General features: G+C 43.6%; 1 protein-coding gene across 1 annotated transcript in view; it reads left to right on the top strand.

The window, feature by feature from the left end:
- Positions 1–19,693, top strand: part of LOC144143303 (DNA (cytosine-5)-methyltransferase 3B-like) — a 206,145-nt gene that overhangs the window by 149,451 nt on the left and 37,001 nt on the right. Inside the window, exons 12-13 of the mRNA XM_077675075.1 lie at positions 3,370–3,521; positions 18,479–18,564. Coding sequence (XP_077531201.1) covers positions 3,370–3,521; positions 18,479–18,564 — 238 coding nt within the window. The remainder of the gene's footprint in view (positions 1–3,369; positions 3,522–18,478; positions 18,565–19,693) is intronic.

Below are 19,693 nucleotides of genomic sequence, written 5' to 3'. Positions count from 1 at the left end.
AATTTTGTCAGGATTTTCTTGCTCAACGCAGGTTGTTGAGTTCACGCACGATTTGGCTCTTGCAATTGATAAGCTTAAAGTGGTTGACTGTATATTCTTGGACTGCAAAAAAGCAAATGATGGTGTTTCATATCACCTTCTGCGTAGTACATTTCATCCTATGAACTGAATGAATCGGTTTTTGCATTGTTATTACTATTGGCCCTATAGCTTTGTTCAAACGTACTGTGTAGTTTACCGGACTATAGCGAATAAACGTGATTCCGTATACCTGCAGCTTAATTTAATAACATCCTGGTGTGCTGATTCAGAAAAGTTTTTGGATGTTAAACAGTGTGTTAATGGCACCTTTACAAGAAAACCTTCAGTCCAATTGAATACGTATACCGCAAATTATGCTGCTGTAACAACGGCCGAGGAATATAAATACCTAGGCGTTTATTTAGGGAGTGGTTAGAGGTTAAATAGGCAGGTTCACACCATAAAAGTTACGGCTGCATGTGTTTTTGGCTTTCTGAGGCGAAATTTCAGTGAACCTCCATCTAACTGAAAAGAACAACCGCATTTCACTCATGTGCGCTGAATCTTGGAGTACGCATGTGTTTTCGTGGATCTCTACACCAAGAGCTGGTTGATAAGCTCGAAAACATACTGAATATGCCAGTGCGATTTGTATTAGGTAATTGGCACGCTCAACTTAGCATGAGAGAAAGTAAAAGTAAACTGAAATGGCAGGACGTGAAAGATCACAGGCGAAACCACAGGTTGAACTTTTTTCGTAATATCTATCATTCGAAAACTGGAGTAGAAGGGGAGAAGTATGTCCAAGCGCCATTCTACATATCGCAAAGTGGAACCGCTAGCTTAAAGCAGATTATTAAATTTCCTTTAGGGTGACGCCTTGCGCGGTTCATTTTATTTTACATCAATACTGCAGTGTAATTATCTTCCACGTATGATTGCATTAACTGTTTATATTGACGATTTTAAGCGCGCTCTGTATAAATATTTTGTTATTTTGTCTCATATTTAATGCTTAGTGGTATGTATCTTCATTCTGTAATGCATGCAAAGTCAAGCAGGCATCAAATAAATAAATAAATAAATAAATAAATAAATAAATAAATAAATAAAACAATGAATAATTAAATGAATAAAAATAAATAAATAAATAAATAAACTTCCAGAGGCGCAAGTTTGCTCCGACGGGTTGAGAACGAGACGCATTCAACCTTGACCAATAAAATATTTATTGCCCTATTCGTTGCAGTATGCAAGGTTTCCGTATGCATGCTACCATTGCTATGTTATTGGTTTGAAACAAATTATGTAACTCTAAATTTACGCCTTTCCTTGCGTGAACAGAGAGGGATGCAACTGCAGCCACCTGAAGCAGGGCGTCATTCGCAACGCGTCTAGAATTTTTTGAACGTAGCAGGACATTAGAAAAAAATTAAGTTCTTTTGGACTATTAAGCGGTGTGGACGTATACTCATGGAAACAACATTAAAATAGATTGAAAAAGAAAGTACCTGTTCGCTCCTTCTTAGGATCAGCCCTGCGCAAGATGATCAGAAAAGTTGATCGAGTAGAACATGTCTCTGCAGGAAAAATGGGAAAAAACTGGAACTACTTTTTTGTGAAGGACTTATAATAAATGCTCCTGAGTGTTTTGTTGAGAACCAAAACGCTTCGTAAAGGCATTCACGGCGGTTTTATATAAATCAAAATTGGTTAAGCATCTGTTATAAAAATAGTTTATGGAGTCATAGCACGAAAGTGTTCCGGAATATTGCCCTAAAAAAATTGGCTAAAAGCGGCGCAATTTATCTCTCTGAAATTCAACTCACTAAAGTATGCGCCCTCCGCCCCCCCCTCCTCTTTCCCCGTTTATTACAGGTAAGCCGCCCCACGCAGGATATCAGGACCTGGCCAATACATCTATTCAAGTTCTACAAAGAACTGAATATTTTATGTGTTCGGCAGTAAAAGAGGCACAGCAATTAAAGGAACGACAATTTGTGAGCACTGTTTAATAAATGAATTTTGCTGTCAACTGAGGCTGGTAATTAGGCAAGGCTGCGCTGAAAGCTTGACGGCTGGTGGTTGCGCGCGAGCTCACTTTGATGTGGCTGCATTGGACCCAAAATGCTGGGTTTGTGCTGCTTCTGCACTGCGCGAATGAGTCATCTGCTTGCGCAACATTCAGTGACCGGCCTCAGTACAGTTAACGTACTGTGGCTGAACTCCAATGCCCGTAGCACGGCCGTATTTCCGGTAGGTGTAGTTCGGCTGGAGTCCGACGACCGCATCACGGCCGTCCTCCGGCGGCCGTACTTCGGCCGTACACGGGTGGCTTTGGAATGGCCGGAGCCCTACGGCTGAAATCTGGCCGTATGACCGTAAGCCGGTTGACTGGCCGACGGACACTGGCTGTTGGACAGCCATGGGAGTACGGCCGTATACGGCCAAAAGGCCCACATTTGGACATGGGCCGAACATGGCTGCCGGAAAACGGCCGGACAGAAAATCACCGGCCAAAGTACACCGGCCTGTTTTAGGCCGAACAGTCCTGTGCTGCCTGGGGCGAGCCCGCGCGTGGCTCTATCGTGAGCTCGTGCTTCGGATAAGGATATGATGAAGTGGGTTCAAAATTTATTGGAAATAAATATTTTTGCATTTGACTTTGAAGAATGGTAGAAGTAAAGCTGCACTATCACAGGCTCACAATGTATAGATCACAGTGTAATGCCAGCAGTGCTCGTTCATGTTATTTGAACTAGATATAAATTTTCTGTAGCTGTGGCTTCGTGAACTGTGTCTGGGCGTCGTGTAGAGACGACCAGTCACGTCGTTATCACCAGTGAACAATGGCGCCCGACTATGAGTTGGTTTTTGTTTTCGTATGGTGGCGTGAGCACTTGTTTGGTAAACGTAAGTGTCCTGAATGTATAGAAAGTTACAGATAGCAGGCGTCACACTTTTTATGGTATATCTGCGCACAGCCCCACCAAAGAACATTTCGTTGAAGCGTAGACAAGTCCGACAAATGATTCCTTCTGGGGAAGAATTTGTGTCGGTGACATCTATGGCCAGTTTACAGGGCATTGAAAATATTTCTTTGCCGGGGAGTTTGTTGTAGCAGGATTCAACTATACAAAACTTGAGCAGTATACGTAGGAATCAGACGGGTTCAGGACGGGTTAGGAATCAGACGGAATCAGGAAAAGCTGATAGCTTCGAAGCAGGTGTTGTTTGTCAGGGAGGCATCCCAAAAGAAATGTTCCTAATGTACTCATCGCCCTCACCAAGATTCCAATCCGTATACTTTTGCCTGTGACCCAGAAATGCTTGTCCTTCAATGTGCAGATCCCCTGGGAACGGGAGTGTTGTTCTTTGAGTTCCACCGGATCCTCCGCATGGTGGAGCAACTGAACCAGGGCCGGTACCTGATGTGGATGTTTGAGAACGTCGCCGCCATGCCTCGCCTCTATCGGGGAATCATCTCTCGATTCCTACAGGTAGGACGTCTCTTTGCAAAGCTTACTCTAACAAGAAATCTTTGGGGGGCTTGGTGGCGCTGCGTAGCTGGAGGTCAAAGCGCTTATGCTTTAAACAGTAGCAACAAGGTCTAGAAAGACAAGACCACCATGCAAAGCTCATTAAGAACTCAGCATGTGCAGCACAAAACCCGTGTGTAGTGGTTACAACACGGGCTTTCATCTTTTTTTTATTTTTTTGAAATGAAGCACACATATTTATGTTCAATGTGTGCTAATAAATCAGTTGTTACTGTGCTTCGTCCGCTGTTATCTCTCCGGTCGTCGTTGCTACTGTTGAAAGTATGAACACTTTCCACTCCAGCAGACCTTACTCCATAGTACAATGAAAAAAAAACAGGGCAACGTCCCATAAGCCAGCCGATATGGAGAGCGCTCAAGAACTAGGCAACTAGGGAGCGCTCAAGAAATAGGGAACTAAGGAGCGCTCAATAACTACAACTAGCTCAGCTTGTGTGCCCTATCAGAACCTTCGTTCACTTGTAAGGTTGCTCAGAAGTTCTATTTGATTGTCATTCTCTCAATCTAGATTTTTATCAACCTCCTTATTCGCAGCCACATAATTACAGAAATGCACAACTTGTCTTGCTTGTTGTTTCTGATGACAGCAGTACGCCCTACGACTTACTGGGGTAAATAAGATCTCACACCTTACCAACATATTTTTCCTTCTTGCCATAAAACAGAATTGGTGCTGAAGCCTAATTGTAACACCTGTGGCTGTACCATGGTCAACTCATTCGAAGAACCAACCCCAATGTAACATGGATTTAGATCACTGAGTTTTCATTGTGTTTCAAATGGTTGGTTCAATTTGCGACTGCAAGATATTTCGATCAATCTGAATATAAAGACCACGTGCTGTGAAACCCTCCCAAGGCATCCATCAGTTATGTGACCACCCGCTTCTTGAGATGTATTCCCGTGTGTGAGGGAAAAGCCCACCGGTTTTCTCTTATTCAGTGGCACCATGGACTTGCCACAGTGCCAATAGCCAGACAAGAATGTTTGCAATGAATATAAGAAATTCTCAAACACACGCACACGCAGCCAAATACAACTGAAACCACGCCAACTTTCTTTGACCCTGAAGAATACTGAACCAAAGGAAAAGTACGCACCAAGTGTTTACCGTGATGTTGCAGTGTGTGCAGTGCGTCGTAGTTTTTAGCGACGATGTGAGGCGAGGTGTGAAAAAGCTGTGATGACAGGCTCGCGCGACGATCAAGACGCACCGTTGCTATTGTAGGCAACGGTCTGCTCGGCAGCAGCTTACTACCAGGTGCCTGGGTACAGCAGAAAGCGAGGAACAGGGAGCTGGTCATCCAAAGTTGGGGCAGGCCAAAGTTCTGCGCCTTTACGAAGCAGGAGCCGTGCCTTGGCACCATCGCGCCAAACGCGCCTTAAAACTCTTCTCGAGCTGGGGTTCTGAAACCCCGACGGGCTTTGAGTCTTCCATCTGAACGTTGCACACATTGACCGTGCTGCGTGCAGTCCTCTGGGCATTCTCAGATCCCAGCCAATCCTGTCCAGCTCCTTGCTTATGGCCAGCTCTCACTGGCCTACGCCGTACCCTCATGTGGCTTGCTGCTTCTCATTCCCTGGCGCCACGACACTGAGGGCTATCCCTCAGCCCGGATGTGCACCACGAGCACTATGTGGGCATGTTTAGGTCACGTTGCTGTCATTATTGTCGTCACAACGATCGCCTCACATCACACCATGGTCCAATCCGAAGCGCTCATAAACTAGGTCCGGCTAAGCTCACGTGGCCTAGTGGAACCCTCGTTTGCTTTTATTGTCACTAACAAGTGTCATTTCATTGCCGTTCCGGGATGTTTAATGCTTGGCGCCTGTAATCAATGCATTAAATGACCTGGTTATATATCGCCGGAATATATGCATTTGTGTCATGAGACAGATCACATGACTGGAAATACCCACGGGCGATGGGAAACTGTTGTTCTTTCCATCTCTCACTGCGTCTCTTGCGTTCCATGCTCATCTCTCCAGCAAAACGTTATCTCTTCACGGCTTTATCCACAGCGCTGCCTCCTCTTTCCCCTACTCCTTGTTTATTCCCATCTTGACAACTGGTGTCTGCTTCCCCTGCAATTCATACTGCTTTATGCCACACCCTACCGCCTTTTTACCTTTCTTTCTCTACTTCGTGCTTGGGTTTGTTTTATTTTTGACACTAGCAGGTTCACTTTGTTACTGGCTCCCCCTGCTTTTATTCCTGGGCTCACTTTGGGGAATCCGTTGGTGGCAGCTGCCTGCGCATGTTTGCTCAGCTTCTTATTGGAAAAGCGCGCACACAGTTTGTTTTTATATTTCTACGCCATGAACAAAACTCTTAAACAAATGCCGCGAGCACTTGGCAATAAGGTCAAATAGTCGAAAGGGTGGCAAAAATAGTGAAGCTAACACATGCTCTTGCATCTGCCAGTCGCTGCGTGTTTTTGCCAATACCGGACGCTTGGCATGACGTGCTTGCAGCCAAGGCATCTGTATTTTTCTCACACTCTCACTACGCTTAGCTGTGCTGGCCTTCTCAAAGTATCATCATACACAGTTGCCCGGCTAGTGCAGAACGGCCGTGCAGCTCATACAATGCACATTTTTGGTTTCAAGAATTCCGGGATGCAGGTTAACCACTCACGAACTACTACAAAAGCAATTTAAAGTCGATGTAGGCTAATTATGCGACGACAAAAATTGCGGTCCAAATAAAGCAGCCTTAATGATTTCGTAGCAAGCATGCGAGGTATGGAAGACCATTTACTAAGATGCTAATCGCTCACACCCTCACCGTACAACACGCCAGTCTTACAGCATCCTTGTACAGGGGCAGAAAAGTTGCATAATTGGAGTTGCACTGTGAATAATAAAAATCAGTTTTAAAAGGATCAATATAACAAAATTTTAGTAAGTAGCAATCTTTTGAGAGTCAGACAACCAGGTTACGGGTTTATCGTCATTACCTTCCTCTTAGGTAAGAAGCTACAAAAACATTCTCTTGGTCACGCTTGGATGGAGTGATTTACCAACAGCCATTTAGATGCCCCCTTCGCCCAATTAGCTTGGTCCTTGAATGGGGAGCGCCTGCAATTGGCTGCTTTCTGGATGGCCTACCCACACACCATATCTAGACCAGCGAAAATCTCCATAAACGGCATCAACCATCACATTGCCGTGGCAGCATTTTATAACAATAGCACTTGTCTCTCGCTGGTGCACGTCGGTGCACCAGCGAGGTGCACTTAGGTGTAGCAAGGTGTAATCTCTTGAGGTGCAATATCTTAAAAGTTTCAGCTAAAGCAAACTACAGTCAGAGCTCAACACAATGAACTTTAATGCAGTATAATGTAATTACCGAAATACGTAAATTTCTTCCAGCTTTAGGTGTATGTATGTTTTGTAAATATTTTAACCTCTATGTAACATGTGCCATTTGTTTATATTTTGGTGCAATGAAGTTTTATTTGCAATTTGGCAAACATTTTTGTTATCCAAGTAGATTTTCGGAAGCCCAAATGATTAAATGAGCTTGGAAAAAAATCAGCAGTTATACCTAATGTGAAGCAGCTGTTGGAAGCGCAGAGCATTGGTTCCCCTGATGGGCTGGGGTGCTATTCTTTGCTTTTTCGTTGCCCCCCTCCTACCCTCTCCCACTCTCCGTCTCAGTGCAATTCAATTTTTCCACCATTGCAGTGCTCGGAATTCTGTGACAGCTCACATCCTTTTTTGTTCTGCCTAGAACAGCACGAGTGAGAGTTCTGTTGTTTTTTGTGTGTATGCTTCCTTTCATCGCGCACATGCTGTACCCTTTCTGTGCCATTTTGCTCGCGTCGTATTTTTTCTTCCTAGCCGCCATGTTTTTTCGCTTACTGTCAAGAAAACCAACAGAATGAGCATTCCTAACTAAACAGGTTTTGGGCGCGTTTTTTACAGATATTTTGCATCAAACGTACCTACACTTTTTTGTGCTATAGAATAGGGATGTGTAAGACAAGTGCCAGGAGTTCCACGAGTACGTCTTGCTGGGCTAGTTGCTAAATAGGTGCCATGATTTGAAGCGCGACAAAAAAAAGCACACAGATGAACTGTTGCAGTGTTCTGCACATATAAACCTGTTGTTCAAGTATCCTGTAACTCTTGGCTAGGAGGCTAAATGGAAAGACGTGAAGGTATTTTACCGAAGCAGCTGTTTGGGTGCATGATGCCTCGAATCTGCTTGGGTGCATGATGTAGCATGTAGGCAGTGGCTAGGTGGCGTGACGTATGACGGGCTAGGACACGACGGGCCCCTGAAGTGCTCAGCACTAAATAGGTGAATACTATTAGGATGGCCACCCCGTAGCTGTGGTCAGTTTCTGCAAACTTCAACAGCGCAACGGCTAATTCTCTCAGGAGATTTCTGTGTAAAATAGTTTACTCAACTCTGCTTAGCAGGCCCCAAGTTCTGGCATGTATGTTGTGGCGAAGTGTGTAGCCTCCTGTTTTGTGCTTTTTTAAAGCAACATGGGGTGATCACTTTTTTCTAGCAGGTTTGAGCATCCTGAAGTTCAAAGCGTGCGAAGCAACTGGTTAGCTTCCATGGCAGCGAAAGGAAGGAGTTGGAGTGTGGCATTGACAATAATATAACAAAGAACTACTAATTTCACCCAGCACTGTTCCATATAAATTCCTCACTTTTAACGGAATTCCGGCTATAGGTTTCTGGGTCACTGGGCTGTCTGACTTACGTGCTCCATGGGGTGGTCATAGAGTATCGTATTTCTTCGATTGTAGCGCGGTGTATCCTTCTAATTTTTGCTACATGAAGCCGACTATTGGGTTACAATCGAATACCAAAATTCAAGGTGCCTAAGAAGTGCGATGATTCATTCGATTCTCATCAATCGATATAGGTCGGCCATATCGCAATTTATGTTGGCAACATGGCAGAACCATTTGGATCCGCTACAACACCAGCTACATTCATTTTCTTTATAATTCCTGTTTTTTCTCTAGGGCGGTAGAACGGCGTTGAGGGCATGCGGATACTTTGCTTTAGTTGTTGCGTCACATTCTGTAGACGCCTCATGGCTTTCATTGCCCTCATATATTTTGACTCCTCTTCGGCTCCCCTTGTGATTGCAACATGTTGCACTCAGTCCGATGCCAGTTTCGAGAAACGTGCTCTCTTTTGGCTGAAGGAATTGGCAATTTCTTTGTTGCCCGAAGGCTTGACTTTAACCATTCAACCACACGTGTAAAGTGGCTCCAGCGGAAGCGCCATTTCCCACGAAAACCCAGGCAAAAAGGTTTGTGTGGACCTTGCCACAGCAGTCATGTTAAATTACAGAATCGTGTTGCGGATTTGTAGAACGGTGCAACATTCTCACGGCGGTCAGTATTGAACTGGTACAGCTCAAAGGTAGCGATTTGTCGCTCAGCAAATGAGCATCCCATGAACAAAGCTCATAGCGTCACAGTTAGGCATCTAGTCACAATGTTGGAAAAATAAATGCGGTTTTTCATGCACCTGCTGGCCTCGTGTGAGTACTTCGGTGGCTCTTTCTTTCTTTCTTGTATTTTTGCTTCATGCAACAAATTCACCCCTCGTGTTACTTCCTCAGCTTTATTTTTCTTTCAGACTTGTAATTTTTGTTTCAAGCAAAAACTATTTTGACGTGTGTTTACCTGAAATCTAGCACTCCAATAGCCCACAAACGAAAATTTGGGCTGATAGGGCAAATGCCGAATAATGTACAGATATTACAAATAATTATGTCAAAGAATAAACTTTTCTTTCGATGGGAAAATATTTTTATTTCTGAAAAACACCAATACCTAAACCCCACAGACCATAAATGAAGTCCGTTCTACAAGGATGTATAAATTTGCGGATATTTTCGCAAACCAGGATTCGCAAAAACTTGGCGCCATTTTTTTCTACGTCCTCCCCGCGCAAAAATGGGTACAAGTTTCACACTTATTTACAATCTATGACGGAAAATGAGTCCAGTTGACAAGCAACGTCATTCATGTCCGTCGAAGCAAGCAGTTTCGGTGCCTAGCTGCATCTGCTTCCACTGGTGATAACGATGCTTCTTTGCGTGCCGCGGCGCAGGCCTTCTGATTTTGTGAATCGCCTTTAAACTAGTTTCGTAAAACCCAGTACGCAAACCGATCCTTCTTACGCTGGTTTCGGGTTCAGAGATCTTTGTTGGTCAATCGGCAGTCGTTGTGTTCCTCCCAGAATTTTGCCTTTTCATATCCGCTTGAAACATCTAGAGGACTTCTTTGGTATCAAAGGTACTGTTTCTCTTTGTCTTATCTTTTGCTTTGAGGTGTTCATGACTCCGTACACCATCTTCATCCTGGTTATGCGCATTTTATGGTGGCGGTTGCGTCGTGAATCTGTTTCCTTGTATGGAATAACAGTGTTGCGTTTATTTTCATCCGTATGATTCTCCCAGAAGGACAGGTAGCGTTCCTTGCTTTGCATGTCCGATCACTTGCGGTGAACTTGTCACCGTTATTTTCTGGCCCCGTCCCTATCACTTCTCTTTCACCTGAGCAGCCAATGTATGTCGGATGGCGCTTATTGTCCTATGCGCGGAAATCAAAACGGCTGTTCGGTATTGGCGGTATGTCAGGCCAATTCATTTCTCGTCTGCACTGGTCATCATGGTGTCGTTCGGCTACGAGGATTTTGTTTGCGTTCCCAGTTTTATTATTATCTGCAACATTCCCTTCTCTGTTTTGGCGCTGTGTGCGGTTGAATCTAATTCGAGATCTAGTGGATGTAAGTAGAGCTTGCCTATCAGTTCTGACACCGGTTATTTTCAATTCTAGTTTAACCTTTGCCGCTATCACCGTGCCTTCAAAGTCAAATGCTTCAAACATTACAGATTCGAGGCTCTCAATGTACACGGTATTTTATAATTCTCTGTTAATCTTTTCGAGGCAATTGTTTTGGTCAGTCAAAATTCTTAACAGATGAGTTAACTCACGTATAGACCCGCCGTCTTTCGATGAGGGCCTCCAAGATCCAGTGCAGCGTCACGGACGTCAACATGGCTGGCGATCGGGCTTACGGGGCAGACGTCGGCACCATCGTACCGGGAATTACGCAACCGCGAAGGCGCGTCTCATGTGTGTCGGCAATGGTGCAGCACGAATGGGGCTGGCTTGTTTCTTCTTCTTCTTTAGCCGGCACAACCATTCTCAATGGGTTAGCTGGAGCGGCGGCTTTATTTCCGTTCCCCAGAGATGAGAATGCGGTCGAGGACAATAGGACCATTCCGCTCGGAGTGGCTCACCTACGGAGGTCCCTTGCTCCCGGGTTTCTTGCACTAAAATGTGTAGAAAAGGACGACCAGCCGCCAAGACCCGTTCTGATTAGTGGTTTAATCAAACGTGATCATAATGATGATGGGCATGAGGGACGCGAAGCGCCATATTTTTCTACTGAGATTTCACTGGGCTGATTATAGGTGAGATCGAACAAGTACCGTCATTTTCAATTTACTTTTGGTGTTGTTATCATGCGTTACGTGCACACGATTTAAAAGTCCAAAAGAAACTAATTTTATTGTCTCATACGTCATTAAAAATGTTGACAAGTTGCTAATGACGCCCTGCTTATGGTGGTTGCAGTTCTATCCAACTTAGCCTTCACACAAGGAGAGGCGTGAGCCTAAAGTTTCATAATTTGTTTGCAACCAAAAACATATCAATGGTATATACATACAGCAGACTTTGCATACTGCAACGAATTAAAGATAATATCTCTTTCGTCGAGTTTAAATGCGTAATTTTTCCAACCCCTCGGATACGAACTTGCAGCTCGGCCCTACGTTTATTCACCTTCCTCCAGCTTTCGCGTGTGACATGATATTTCTCGCACGCCCCTTAAAAACAGCGCCAGGCTTTTGTGCTTTCTTAGTGGCCAAGTTTTGCCCTTTCAGCAGCGTCAGTGGCTGCGTGTTAGTGCTTTTTGTTAAAACAAGTGACACTCAAAGAAAACAATTTTTGTACCCTGCTATTCCCATTTGTTAAATGATGCCCATAAATAGGCACTTTTCTCGGGATTCTATTTATTTATTTAGTTAGTTATTTGATGCCTGCTTCGCAATTGCAAAGATTACAGCAGGGGCATACATAAAAAGTAGCATCACATTTGAGACCAAATAACAATAAAATAATTACTCAAAGCGCGGTAAAAATTGTCATCAGAAAAAAATGAATACAATCACATGTGTAAGATAATGTCATTCGCGTGTTCAATACAAAAATGAATTGTGGGAGGTGCCGCCTCTTAAAAAAACGTAAAAATAGGTTGTGGTCCCACTTTAAGATATGTAGAATGGCGCTTGGATATACTTCTCGTCGATTCAAGTTTTGGAATGATATAGCTATGACAAAATTTTAACTTAAGGATTCGTCTGCGATCTCTCACGTCTTGCCAGTTAAGTTACTTTCGCTTTACCTCATACTAGGTGACGGTCCCTATTACCTAAAATGAATCGCACTCCCTGATTCTGCATGTTTTCAAGCGTATCGCCCAATTCTTTGGTATTCGGATTCCAGTAAACACATGCGTACTCCGACCTTGAGCGCATATGAATGAAATACGGTTGTTCTTTAGGGTTCGTTGAAGAATCGCTGAAATTTTGTCTTAGAAAACACAAAACACATGCAGCCTTAACTTTTATGTTGTGAACTTGCTTAGTGTACCTCAAACCACCCGTTGAATAGACTCGTAGACATTTATATTTTCTGGCCAAGCTTAAATCAGCGTTATTTATGACAAACGTATGCAATTACTATGAGCGCATCCTCTTAAAGGTGACCTGAACACACTTTTGACATTCAACGACATTTTTGGATCGGCACACCAAGATGCTGTTACATTAAAGTCATGCTCCAGGTATTCGAAATCACGATCATTCTCTTTACTCCTGTAAACTACACAGTCATTCGCGAACATACTAAACTTAGATTTGAGACCTATAGTAATATCATTTTTATATAACATAAACAAAAGAGGGCCCACTATTGAGCCCTAAATGTTTTTTTTTTCAGTATTATTGTCAAACAAATTGCCCGAAATCGCAGCTTTTCTGGGCCCTTGCCTTTCTTTGGTTGAGAGTACTTGACATGGTGCCAGTTCAACTCCTGGGTGGTGGTCCCTTTCTCAACTCCCTAGAAGGCCAGTTATTTTTGGTGAACCGCGGCCACCATGGGTTGAATATTTCTGCCGGTTCGATGTCCTCTTCTTCTCCAGTGCGGTCCATTTTTCAAAGGGGCGAATATCCGCGAGCTCATGCATCAAAGAGGCCGGCGGGTGAAACGTGGTAGCGCTATGACTGGCGAAACTTAGCTCATCCGTCGGTGTGGCAGAGTCTTGTGTCAATAAATTGTCTTCCGAAGGCCTAAAAGGCCAACTGGTTATGTACAGTGAGTCCTTGTGCCATGCCGGTTCACCTGGTACCACTCATTTCTGCTTTACAAACTAAGTTCATTAATTTAAAGCGTAGCAACAACGAGCGGATAAAAACGTGTTTGCATCGCTGGGCTCAATAATTGTTACTGCACAACGGCCCGTCTCCTTCTAAACACCACTTGCCAGAAGTTCACGAGTTATCGGCGCCCAGACGCTTGCTATTCTCCGGCTGAACACCGCTTACCGAAGGAATGACAGATAACCTGGGACCTTACATCAGCTTATGTCCTCCGGAACACTGGTTGCCAGGCATTCTGCGGCCGGTCGCTTGCCGTAATTTTGCTGAAGAGCGCTCACGGAATGGAAAGCGTGCGTCCTGAAATAGTACGTCGGCCGATCTCTTTTATAAGAGCGGTCTACCGGAGAACAGGAACATTCTGCCGCGGGATGGTTCCCATTCGTGGTAGGAAAAGCGAATGCACGGGGGTTGCCCTCTGGGCGGTCTTTCTCCGTAAATCAAATGTCACAAGAATACGAATACTCTGTGGACGGTCGCTTGCCGTGCTTCGGTTGAATAAGCTGCCCGAAAGAAATACTGATGCTCTAAGGCCGTACGTACGAGTTATTTTTTTTTAACATCGTCCGCCGAAAGTAAACAATATCTCGTAGCCGGGTACCTGCCATTGTGCGTCTGAACACGGTCGGCCGGACAAATACCAAAATGGTGGTGGCCGAATGTTCGCTGTTTGAGGTATGATCAGTAACTGCCAAAAACTCGATGCTGGCCGGACATGCCACAAAACGGTCATAGAGGGGCCGGTATTGGGAAACACTGTGTATTCTGCCTGGCACATATTGTATCACCACATTGGAACATGCACAATTTGTTTAAACCAATTCGAACCAACTGTCGAAATGGGCTCCCCAATTGGGCCGTCGAATTGGACTCAGTCGGTTCTGCTAGAATTCTAATTTTAACGGCCTAATTTTAATGGGTAATAGGAAACAAGCAATTAAGCATTACAATGTGAAGCTGGAATTGCAATTGAGCATACCCCTTTGCACCAATGGGGCTTCAAATGGGAGGGTCTGTTGCTCTATATGTATACAGAGCATGAATTTGGTGTTTGAGGAAGGTTTTAGAGGTCATTTTCGACGCCGTACTCCGCTCCCTGCAGTCTGGCTAAACGCTGCCAAATTGAGGGGCAAAAGCGAGGAGTATGTTACGTTCATAGTAAACCGTGGTTTCCCGCATTACAACAAGAAACTGAAATGTTTAGGGACACATGAGCCCACCACATTAACATCAATGCATGGCAAACTGCATGCACCATGTGGTGATGTTGTGCACCCGTCAGTTGCAACAGGAACGGTCGTGTAATATATATAGCAAGATAAATACATTCGTAAGGATACTGCTCGTGCTACGAAGAGTGAAAATGACAAGACAAAGTTAACCAGGCTACTCTCAAAAACACAGGCTCTCCTCCAACAGCGCGAGGCTGAGCTGCGCTCAATAAAAAGATGCGTATTCAGACACACTGCTATGGGCATACGACATAATTTTCACCACTTCTCACGCTCTTTCAGACAAAATTACATTCTCTGAGCAATGTATACTCATAGAAGACTGCATTTACAACAGGTGAACAACCCAAAGCCGCTAACTCCACATTGACTACCACTTATTCACATTGATCCACTGCAGTCCATGGATTGGGGATTGCGTCGGGGTTGTGTTTCGAAACGTTTTGCAACTCGTGTGAGAACAGTTTTTTTAGTTTTTGCTGGCTATCGTGATTGGGATAATTTCTATTTTTAATTGCTGATTTTAATATTACAAACATTGTTTCGTAAATAAGAATATGTAAACTGTAAGTTCCGAGCATTTTTGAAAGTTTCAAACGATGTTTCGAGACAGAAGTAACGTTTAATGGAGAAAATAATTCGCATGAAGCCATCACTCGGTGGGGTTAAACGATGGTTGAACATTTTTTTTTAAATTTGTAAGGCACATTTCAGCTTTTCCAAACTAATCGAATGCGAAAAAGCAGAGAAAATTTCCTTGCAATTAAAATAAGGTACGAGGCCAAGTGCTTGGAAATTTGTTTTAGAAAAAAGTAAACAATGCAGATTTTTTGTTTACATCATAAAGCACACTTTTAGGCCCATGAGAGCCTTTTAATGTATGTCCTATTTGTGTTTATATTTTTTAATTTAAATATTAATAAACTTGTGTCTTACGCGAGGGCACATAACTCTAATGTAACTTCATGATGACACACTATTTTTGGTAGCGGTATAGGGGAGGCTTTGGCGTGTGCAGTGAACCAAAAGTATTGAGATCAGATGAATGCTCGAAGGATAGTGATAGAATAATAAAAAAACTGAACGTTTCAATTGGGTGGGCCTTGGTGTAAAAGGTGGCCATGTCAAAACTTGTGGATCGATTTTATTAAGGTTCATTGCACAGGTACCTAATGTAGAGAGGAAGAATTTTGTCAAGATTCACTAAAAATGTTTATTTGGAAAAAGTTATGAATGTTCGCGTTTGGAGAAATATCCAAAAAGTGGGTTCTGAGAAAATCAACAAAAACGATTTCAAAAAAATGTAGCGCCTACATAAGACGATCAGGAGAGCTAAAATTCCCCACTATTGTAGCTACGTCCTCCTTGGGTCTTGCTGGTGTCTGGTTTTGCTTCTAAGGCACCTCGACTTGTTTTTCTAGCTTTCGTTGCTGTATCAGTGCTCTGACAGAATGCCTTTGCGATTCGCGGCCGATCATTTGTTTTTTGGTATTTAGTTTATTGTTTTGTGCGTCTTTTCAATCTAAACGGCTGCATACGTTGGCTGCCAGTGAGAAAAAGCAAGCGACAGAGAGTAAGTACATTCACCAAAGAATCCGAAGCGCCTTTGACGCGCAGGAAGGCTCCAGATTGTAAACAACACGTGCGAAACATCGCGCATCTGCCTGGTGAGAAGTTTGATTTAATTGATAAATAAAGTGTTGAAAACACTATAAGACATTATAGCAATTTTTGTACGTGATACGATTGCTAAATAACAAGCTAAGAACTACAAACCCAGGCATTTTTCGTTTGCACACAATACTGGCAGTTTAGTTTTGGTTTCTTAAACGGGTAGTGAGCTTGCATTTTTTCTGTATCTTTTGAAAACGACAGTGGGGAGGAAAATTTTTTTAGTAAAATGATGTCCAATAAATTCCATATCTAAGTAACGGGAAAACAAAAAATTGACCTTTTGAAAAAATTGTGCCAGTTTGACTTCGTCTCACCGCTTCCAATCAGGTCATTGAATTTAATGCAAACCAGTTCCAATTTTAAAAGGTGCTAACTAACATGTTTACCCAAGAAGAAGCAAATGCTTCCTATTGAATTACACATTGAAACACGCACAATTTGTTTAAACCAATTCGAAAGTATCCGAATGGACTCCCCACATGGGCCATCGATTTGACCCAGAGTCCTATTACAGTTCCAAATTGGTTGGCCTAGTTTCAGTGGGATAATAAGAAACAACCAATTAGGCCTTCTAAAAAGAAGCTCCGGTTGCAATTGAGCATGCTCATTCGCACTAATTGGACTTCCAATGGGAAGATCTATTTGTACTGCTCAATAGCAAATGGGCCAGTTCAGCATCTGATTTGGTAATTTGTGCTTCCAAGTGGCAGGTGAAATTGGCTGCTCAATTCCAAATAAACTGGCGCGATTCCAGTTCGCGCAACTGCAGACTCCATTGGACCAGCTGCATCTCCGAGTGGCCCTATCGGACACCCAACTGTTTTTTATCTGGGTTTGAAAAACTGGCAGCGGGAAAAAGTGATTAGCACGCTTGCATTATGTCTGAGGCAGCATTAGGCAATATCACGCCTAACAAAAATTTCGAAGTCAGGGGGCTTTGCTCGCCGTGTAAAGCGGTGGTCTCCCCCGGGGTACTAACATTACACGCGCGAAGAAAGTTTAATGCTGATAGGTGTTGAAGGGGGTGGATTGAATAGTGGCTATGGGCGGGAGCGATCGCCAAACCTCCTCGCTCCCCTCTTTTCTCTGCCACTGCTCCATGGGCTGATCAGCACAATGCTTTTAGCTACTGAGCCACCGCGGTAGGTTCATTCCACGTACACTGCGAATGCTTATTTTAAAGTTGAAATTTAGGTTCTGTGCAGAAACCTATGGAGGGCTACGAGGTAATTTAGTCCATCTGCAGATATTCAATTCCTGTGGAACTTTGCACATCCGAGTGGTTGCTACAATTGGAGCGTGACATTTTCCGCAGTTCGGGCTTACCCAAACAAACCTGGTTGCTTCAAACTTCCCGAGTGCCTACCTAATGTAGTTCACAGTTCAACCGCCATTCATCCTGGTAAATGGGGCAAAAGAATGAAGATGTAGGTAAAGCCATTTCCAGTCACTGTATACGACGCCGTATATTCATTGCTCAAATATAAAACAGCGAAAGTAACATAACGGGTAACTTTTTGCCGCATCAAGAAATGAAGTACTTCTAAAGGGCTTATGCGAGGCCAGCAGAAGCAAGGAAATTGACATTTATTTCAAAAAATTGTGAATAAATGTCGACTTGTGATGCTTCAGCTTTGTTCGCGGCGTTTGCCCTCTCTCCAAATCGCTTGCTTTCAGATGTATCAATAGAACACTGACTGCCTCGAGGTGGTTGCGCAGCTCTGAGATGAAATCAGCGACATATATGCTTCCCCAATTCGCTATGGTGGCTGTAGTGAGGCTTGCGGAAATTTTTCTTCCCCGAGTCCGCACATGTAAAGAAACTCCCGCTGGAGCCACCGTTTGCGAATAGTCGATATGTCAAGTTTTTTGGGAGCAGCTGAATTCTCCAGCCATTCAAATAGCACTTCTCGAAACGGGTATCCTTCTCAGCGTAACGCGTTGCAATCGCAAGGGGAGCACAAAGAGGCTATGACCCTGAAGGAAGGCATCCCTGAAAAACTGTTTCCAAGAAAAGTAGTGGTTTTGGTTTTGCTCTTAAAGCCATAGCGGAAGTCTTGTGGGGTCAAGTTATGACACCGGTGCCGGAAAGGGTAAGGGCTCTTTACCTTAGGGGCTCCCATGTGTACTGAAAAATATTCTACGATTACCAACAGTTCTAGTTTCAAACTCCCTGCGATGGCTGCCATTGTTGACTGTGTTCCGCGAAGGGCCAGTTTCAGGAGGTGATATTGGTAAAATGTTAAAAAATGGGGCAAACATGTTCTGAATGGCACTGAGTTGAGTAGTGGATATGGCTTAACACCTTGATGAGGAAGTACAAAACGAACGTGCAGGGCTGCACATAGATAAGTCAGCACTCCATGAATTGGAGAGGGTATTTCAGCATTGCGATTCACCATTTGTGCTGCCCCCGTCCAAATTTTCACCTTACAGAGGTGTCAGTTCTGTAGTGTGCAGTTGCTGTGTTGACTCTCCCTTCTTACTTGTCATGCAGTGCGAACCGGCCCTTTTGGATGGACGTTTCTTTTCCCCACAAGCCAGAGCCAGACTTTTTTGGGGCAACATTCCGGGCATGTACGCGTAAGTGTATTTTTTTTCTTTTTTAGTAGATAGACCATTTGTTTCGGGGATGGTGAAATCACTGTGGTTTGCGTGGCGAAAATGCTGTGGGCAGCAGTAAAAGTACTAAATGAAACTAGTTAATTTTGCATTTGCGCACCACATATATATATATATATATATATATGAACCTAAACACACGAAGTGCTCTTTTAATGCAGCCATACCGAGTAGGGTTGTATGCTTTTCAGGGCCGTTTTAATAAAACGTTTCGTGGGAGTGATTTATCCCAATGCTGCGACCTTGTACTGATGTTCGGAGGAAGCGCCCCCCCCCCTTTCTCCATTTCCGAATGTTTTGAAGGCAGAGAAGAGGCTAGGGGGCAGGATGAGGCGAAATACTCTATCTGACGAGGAATACCAACTACCATTTATTTTTGGTCAGCAGCTGCGCATCAACCTTATGGTGCTTCTATGTTTGCTCACCCCGCAACACCCATTTGTAAATGTTGGTGAAGGTGAAAATAAGACCAAAAATTGTTGAGATTGTGTAGAGTGCATTCATGGCATCTCGAAGATTCTTTTCTGGTGGCACCGATCGCGTTCTCTAAAAAAATAATGCATTTCCCCATAGACTGGTTGGTTGACCGAAAAGCTCCAACATCACTGGAGACACGGCGCTGCATAATACTAGGCTTCCATCAAGTCAAAATTGAAAAAAATGAACGATTCCAAATAAGACAATACTCCCATCGATCATATAGAATAAGTACAATGGTGTACCTTTACCTCATAAACCATGTATTGGTATATATTTAGATCGCTTTCTGATGCATTTACTTAGTTCACGAGAAACAGTCCTCTGCATTTCTTGTTTGTATGTGATTTCGGTCTATATATGTTTGATGATTGATTGCATGCACTTTCAGCGAAGGCCAGATGCGTTTAGCTTTCACACTATTCTCAACTTTCTCTAGAAAGGGACAGTGCATTGTTTGTTTTATTTTGTCTTGCTAGGAGTTCTGAGTAGTTATACTTGTTTCGGAAACACACATGAAAAATGCAGAGCAAAGGATGTACCCGTCAATCCCCCAATGTTTTTGGGCAAGTTACATTGGATTACTAGGCCAATCAATTTTTCATTTCATTTA

This window comes from Haemaphysalis longicornis, unplaced genomic scaffold (genome assembly GCF_048455015.1).
Source record: "Haemaphysalis longicornis isolate Haplotype H1 unplaced genomic scaffold, Haemaphysalis longicornis Haplotype H1 scaffold_6, whole genome shotgun sequence".
Classification (NCBI taxonomy): Eukaryota; Metazoa; Arthropoda; class Arachnida; order Ixodida; family Ixodidae; genus Haemaphysalis; species Haemaphysalis longicornis.
Note: the sequence above shows the minus strand (reverse complement) of the source record. Positions and strands in the feature narration are given on the sequence as shown.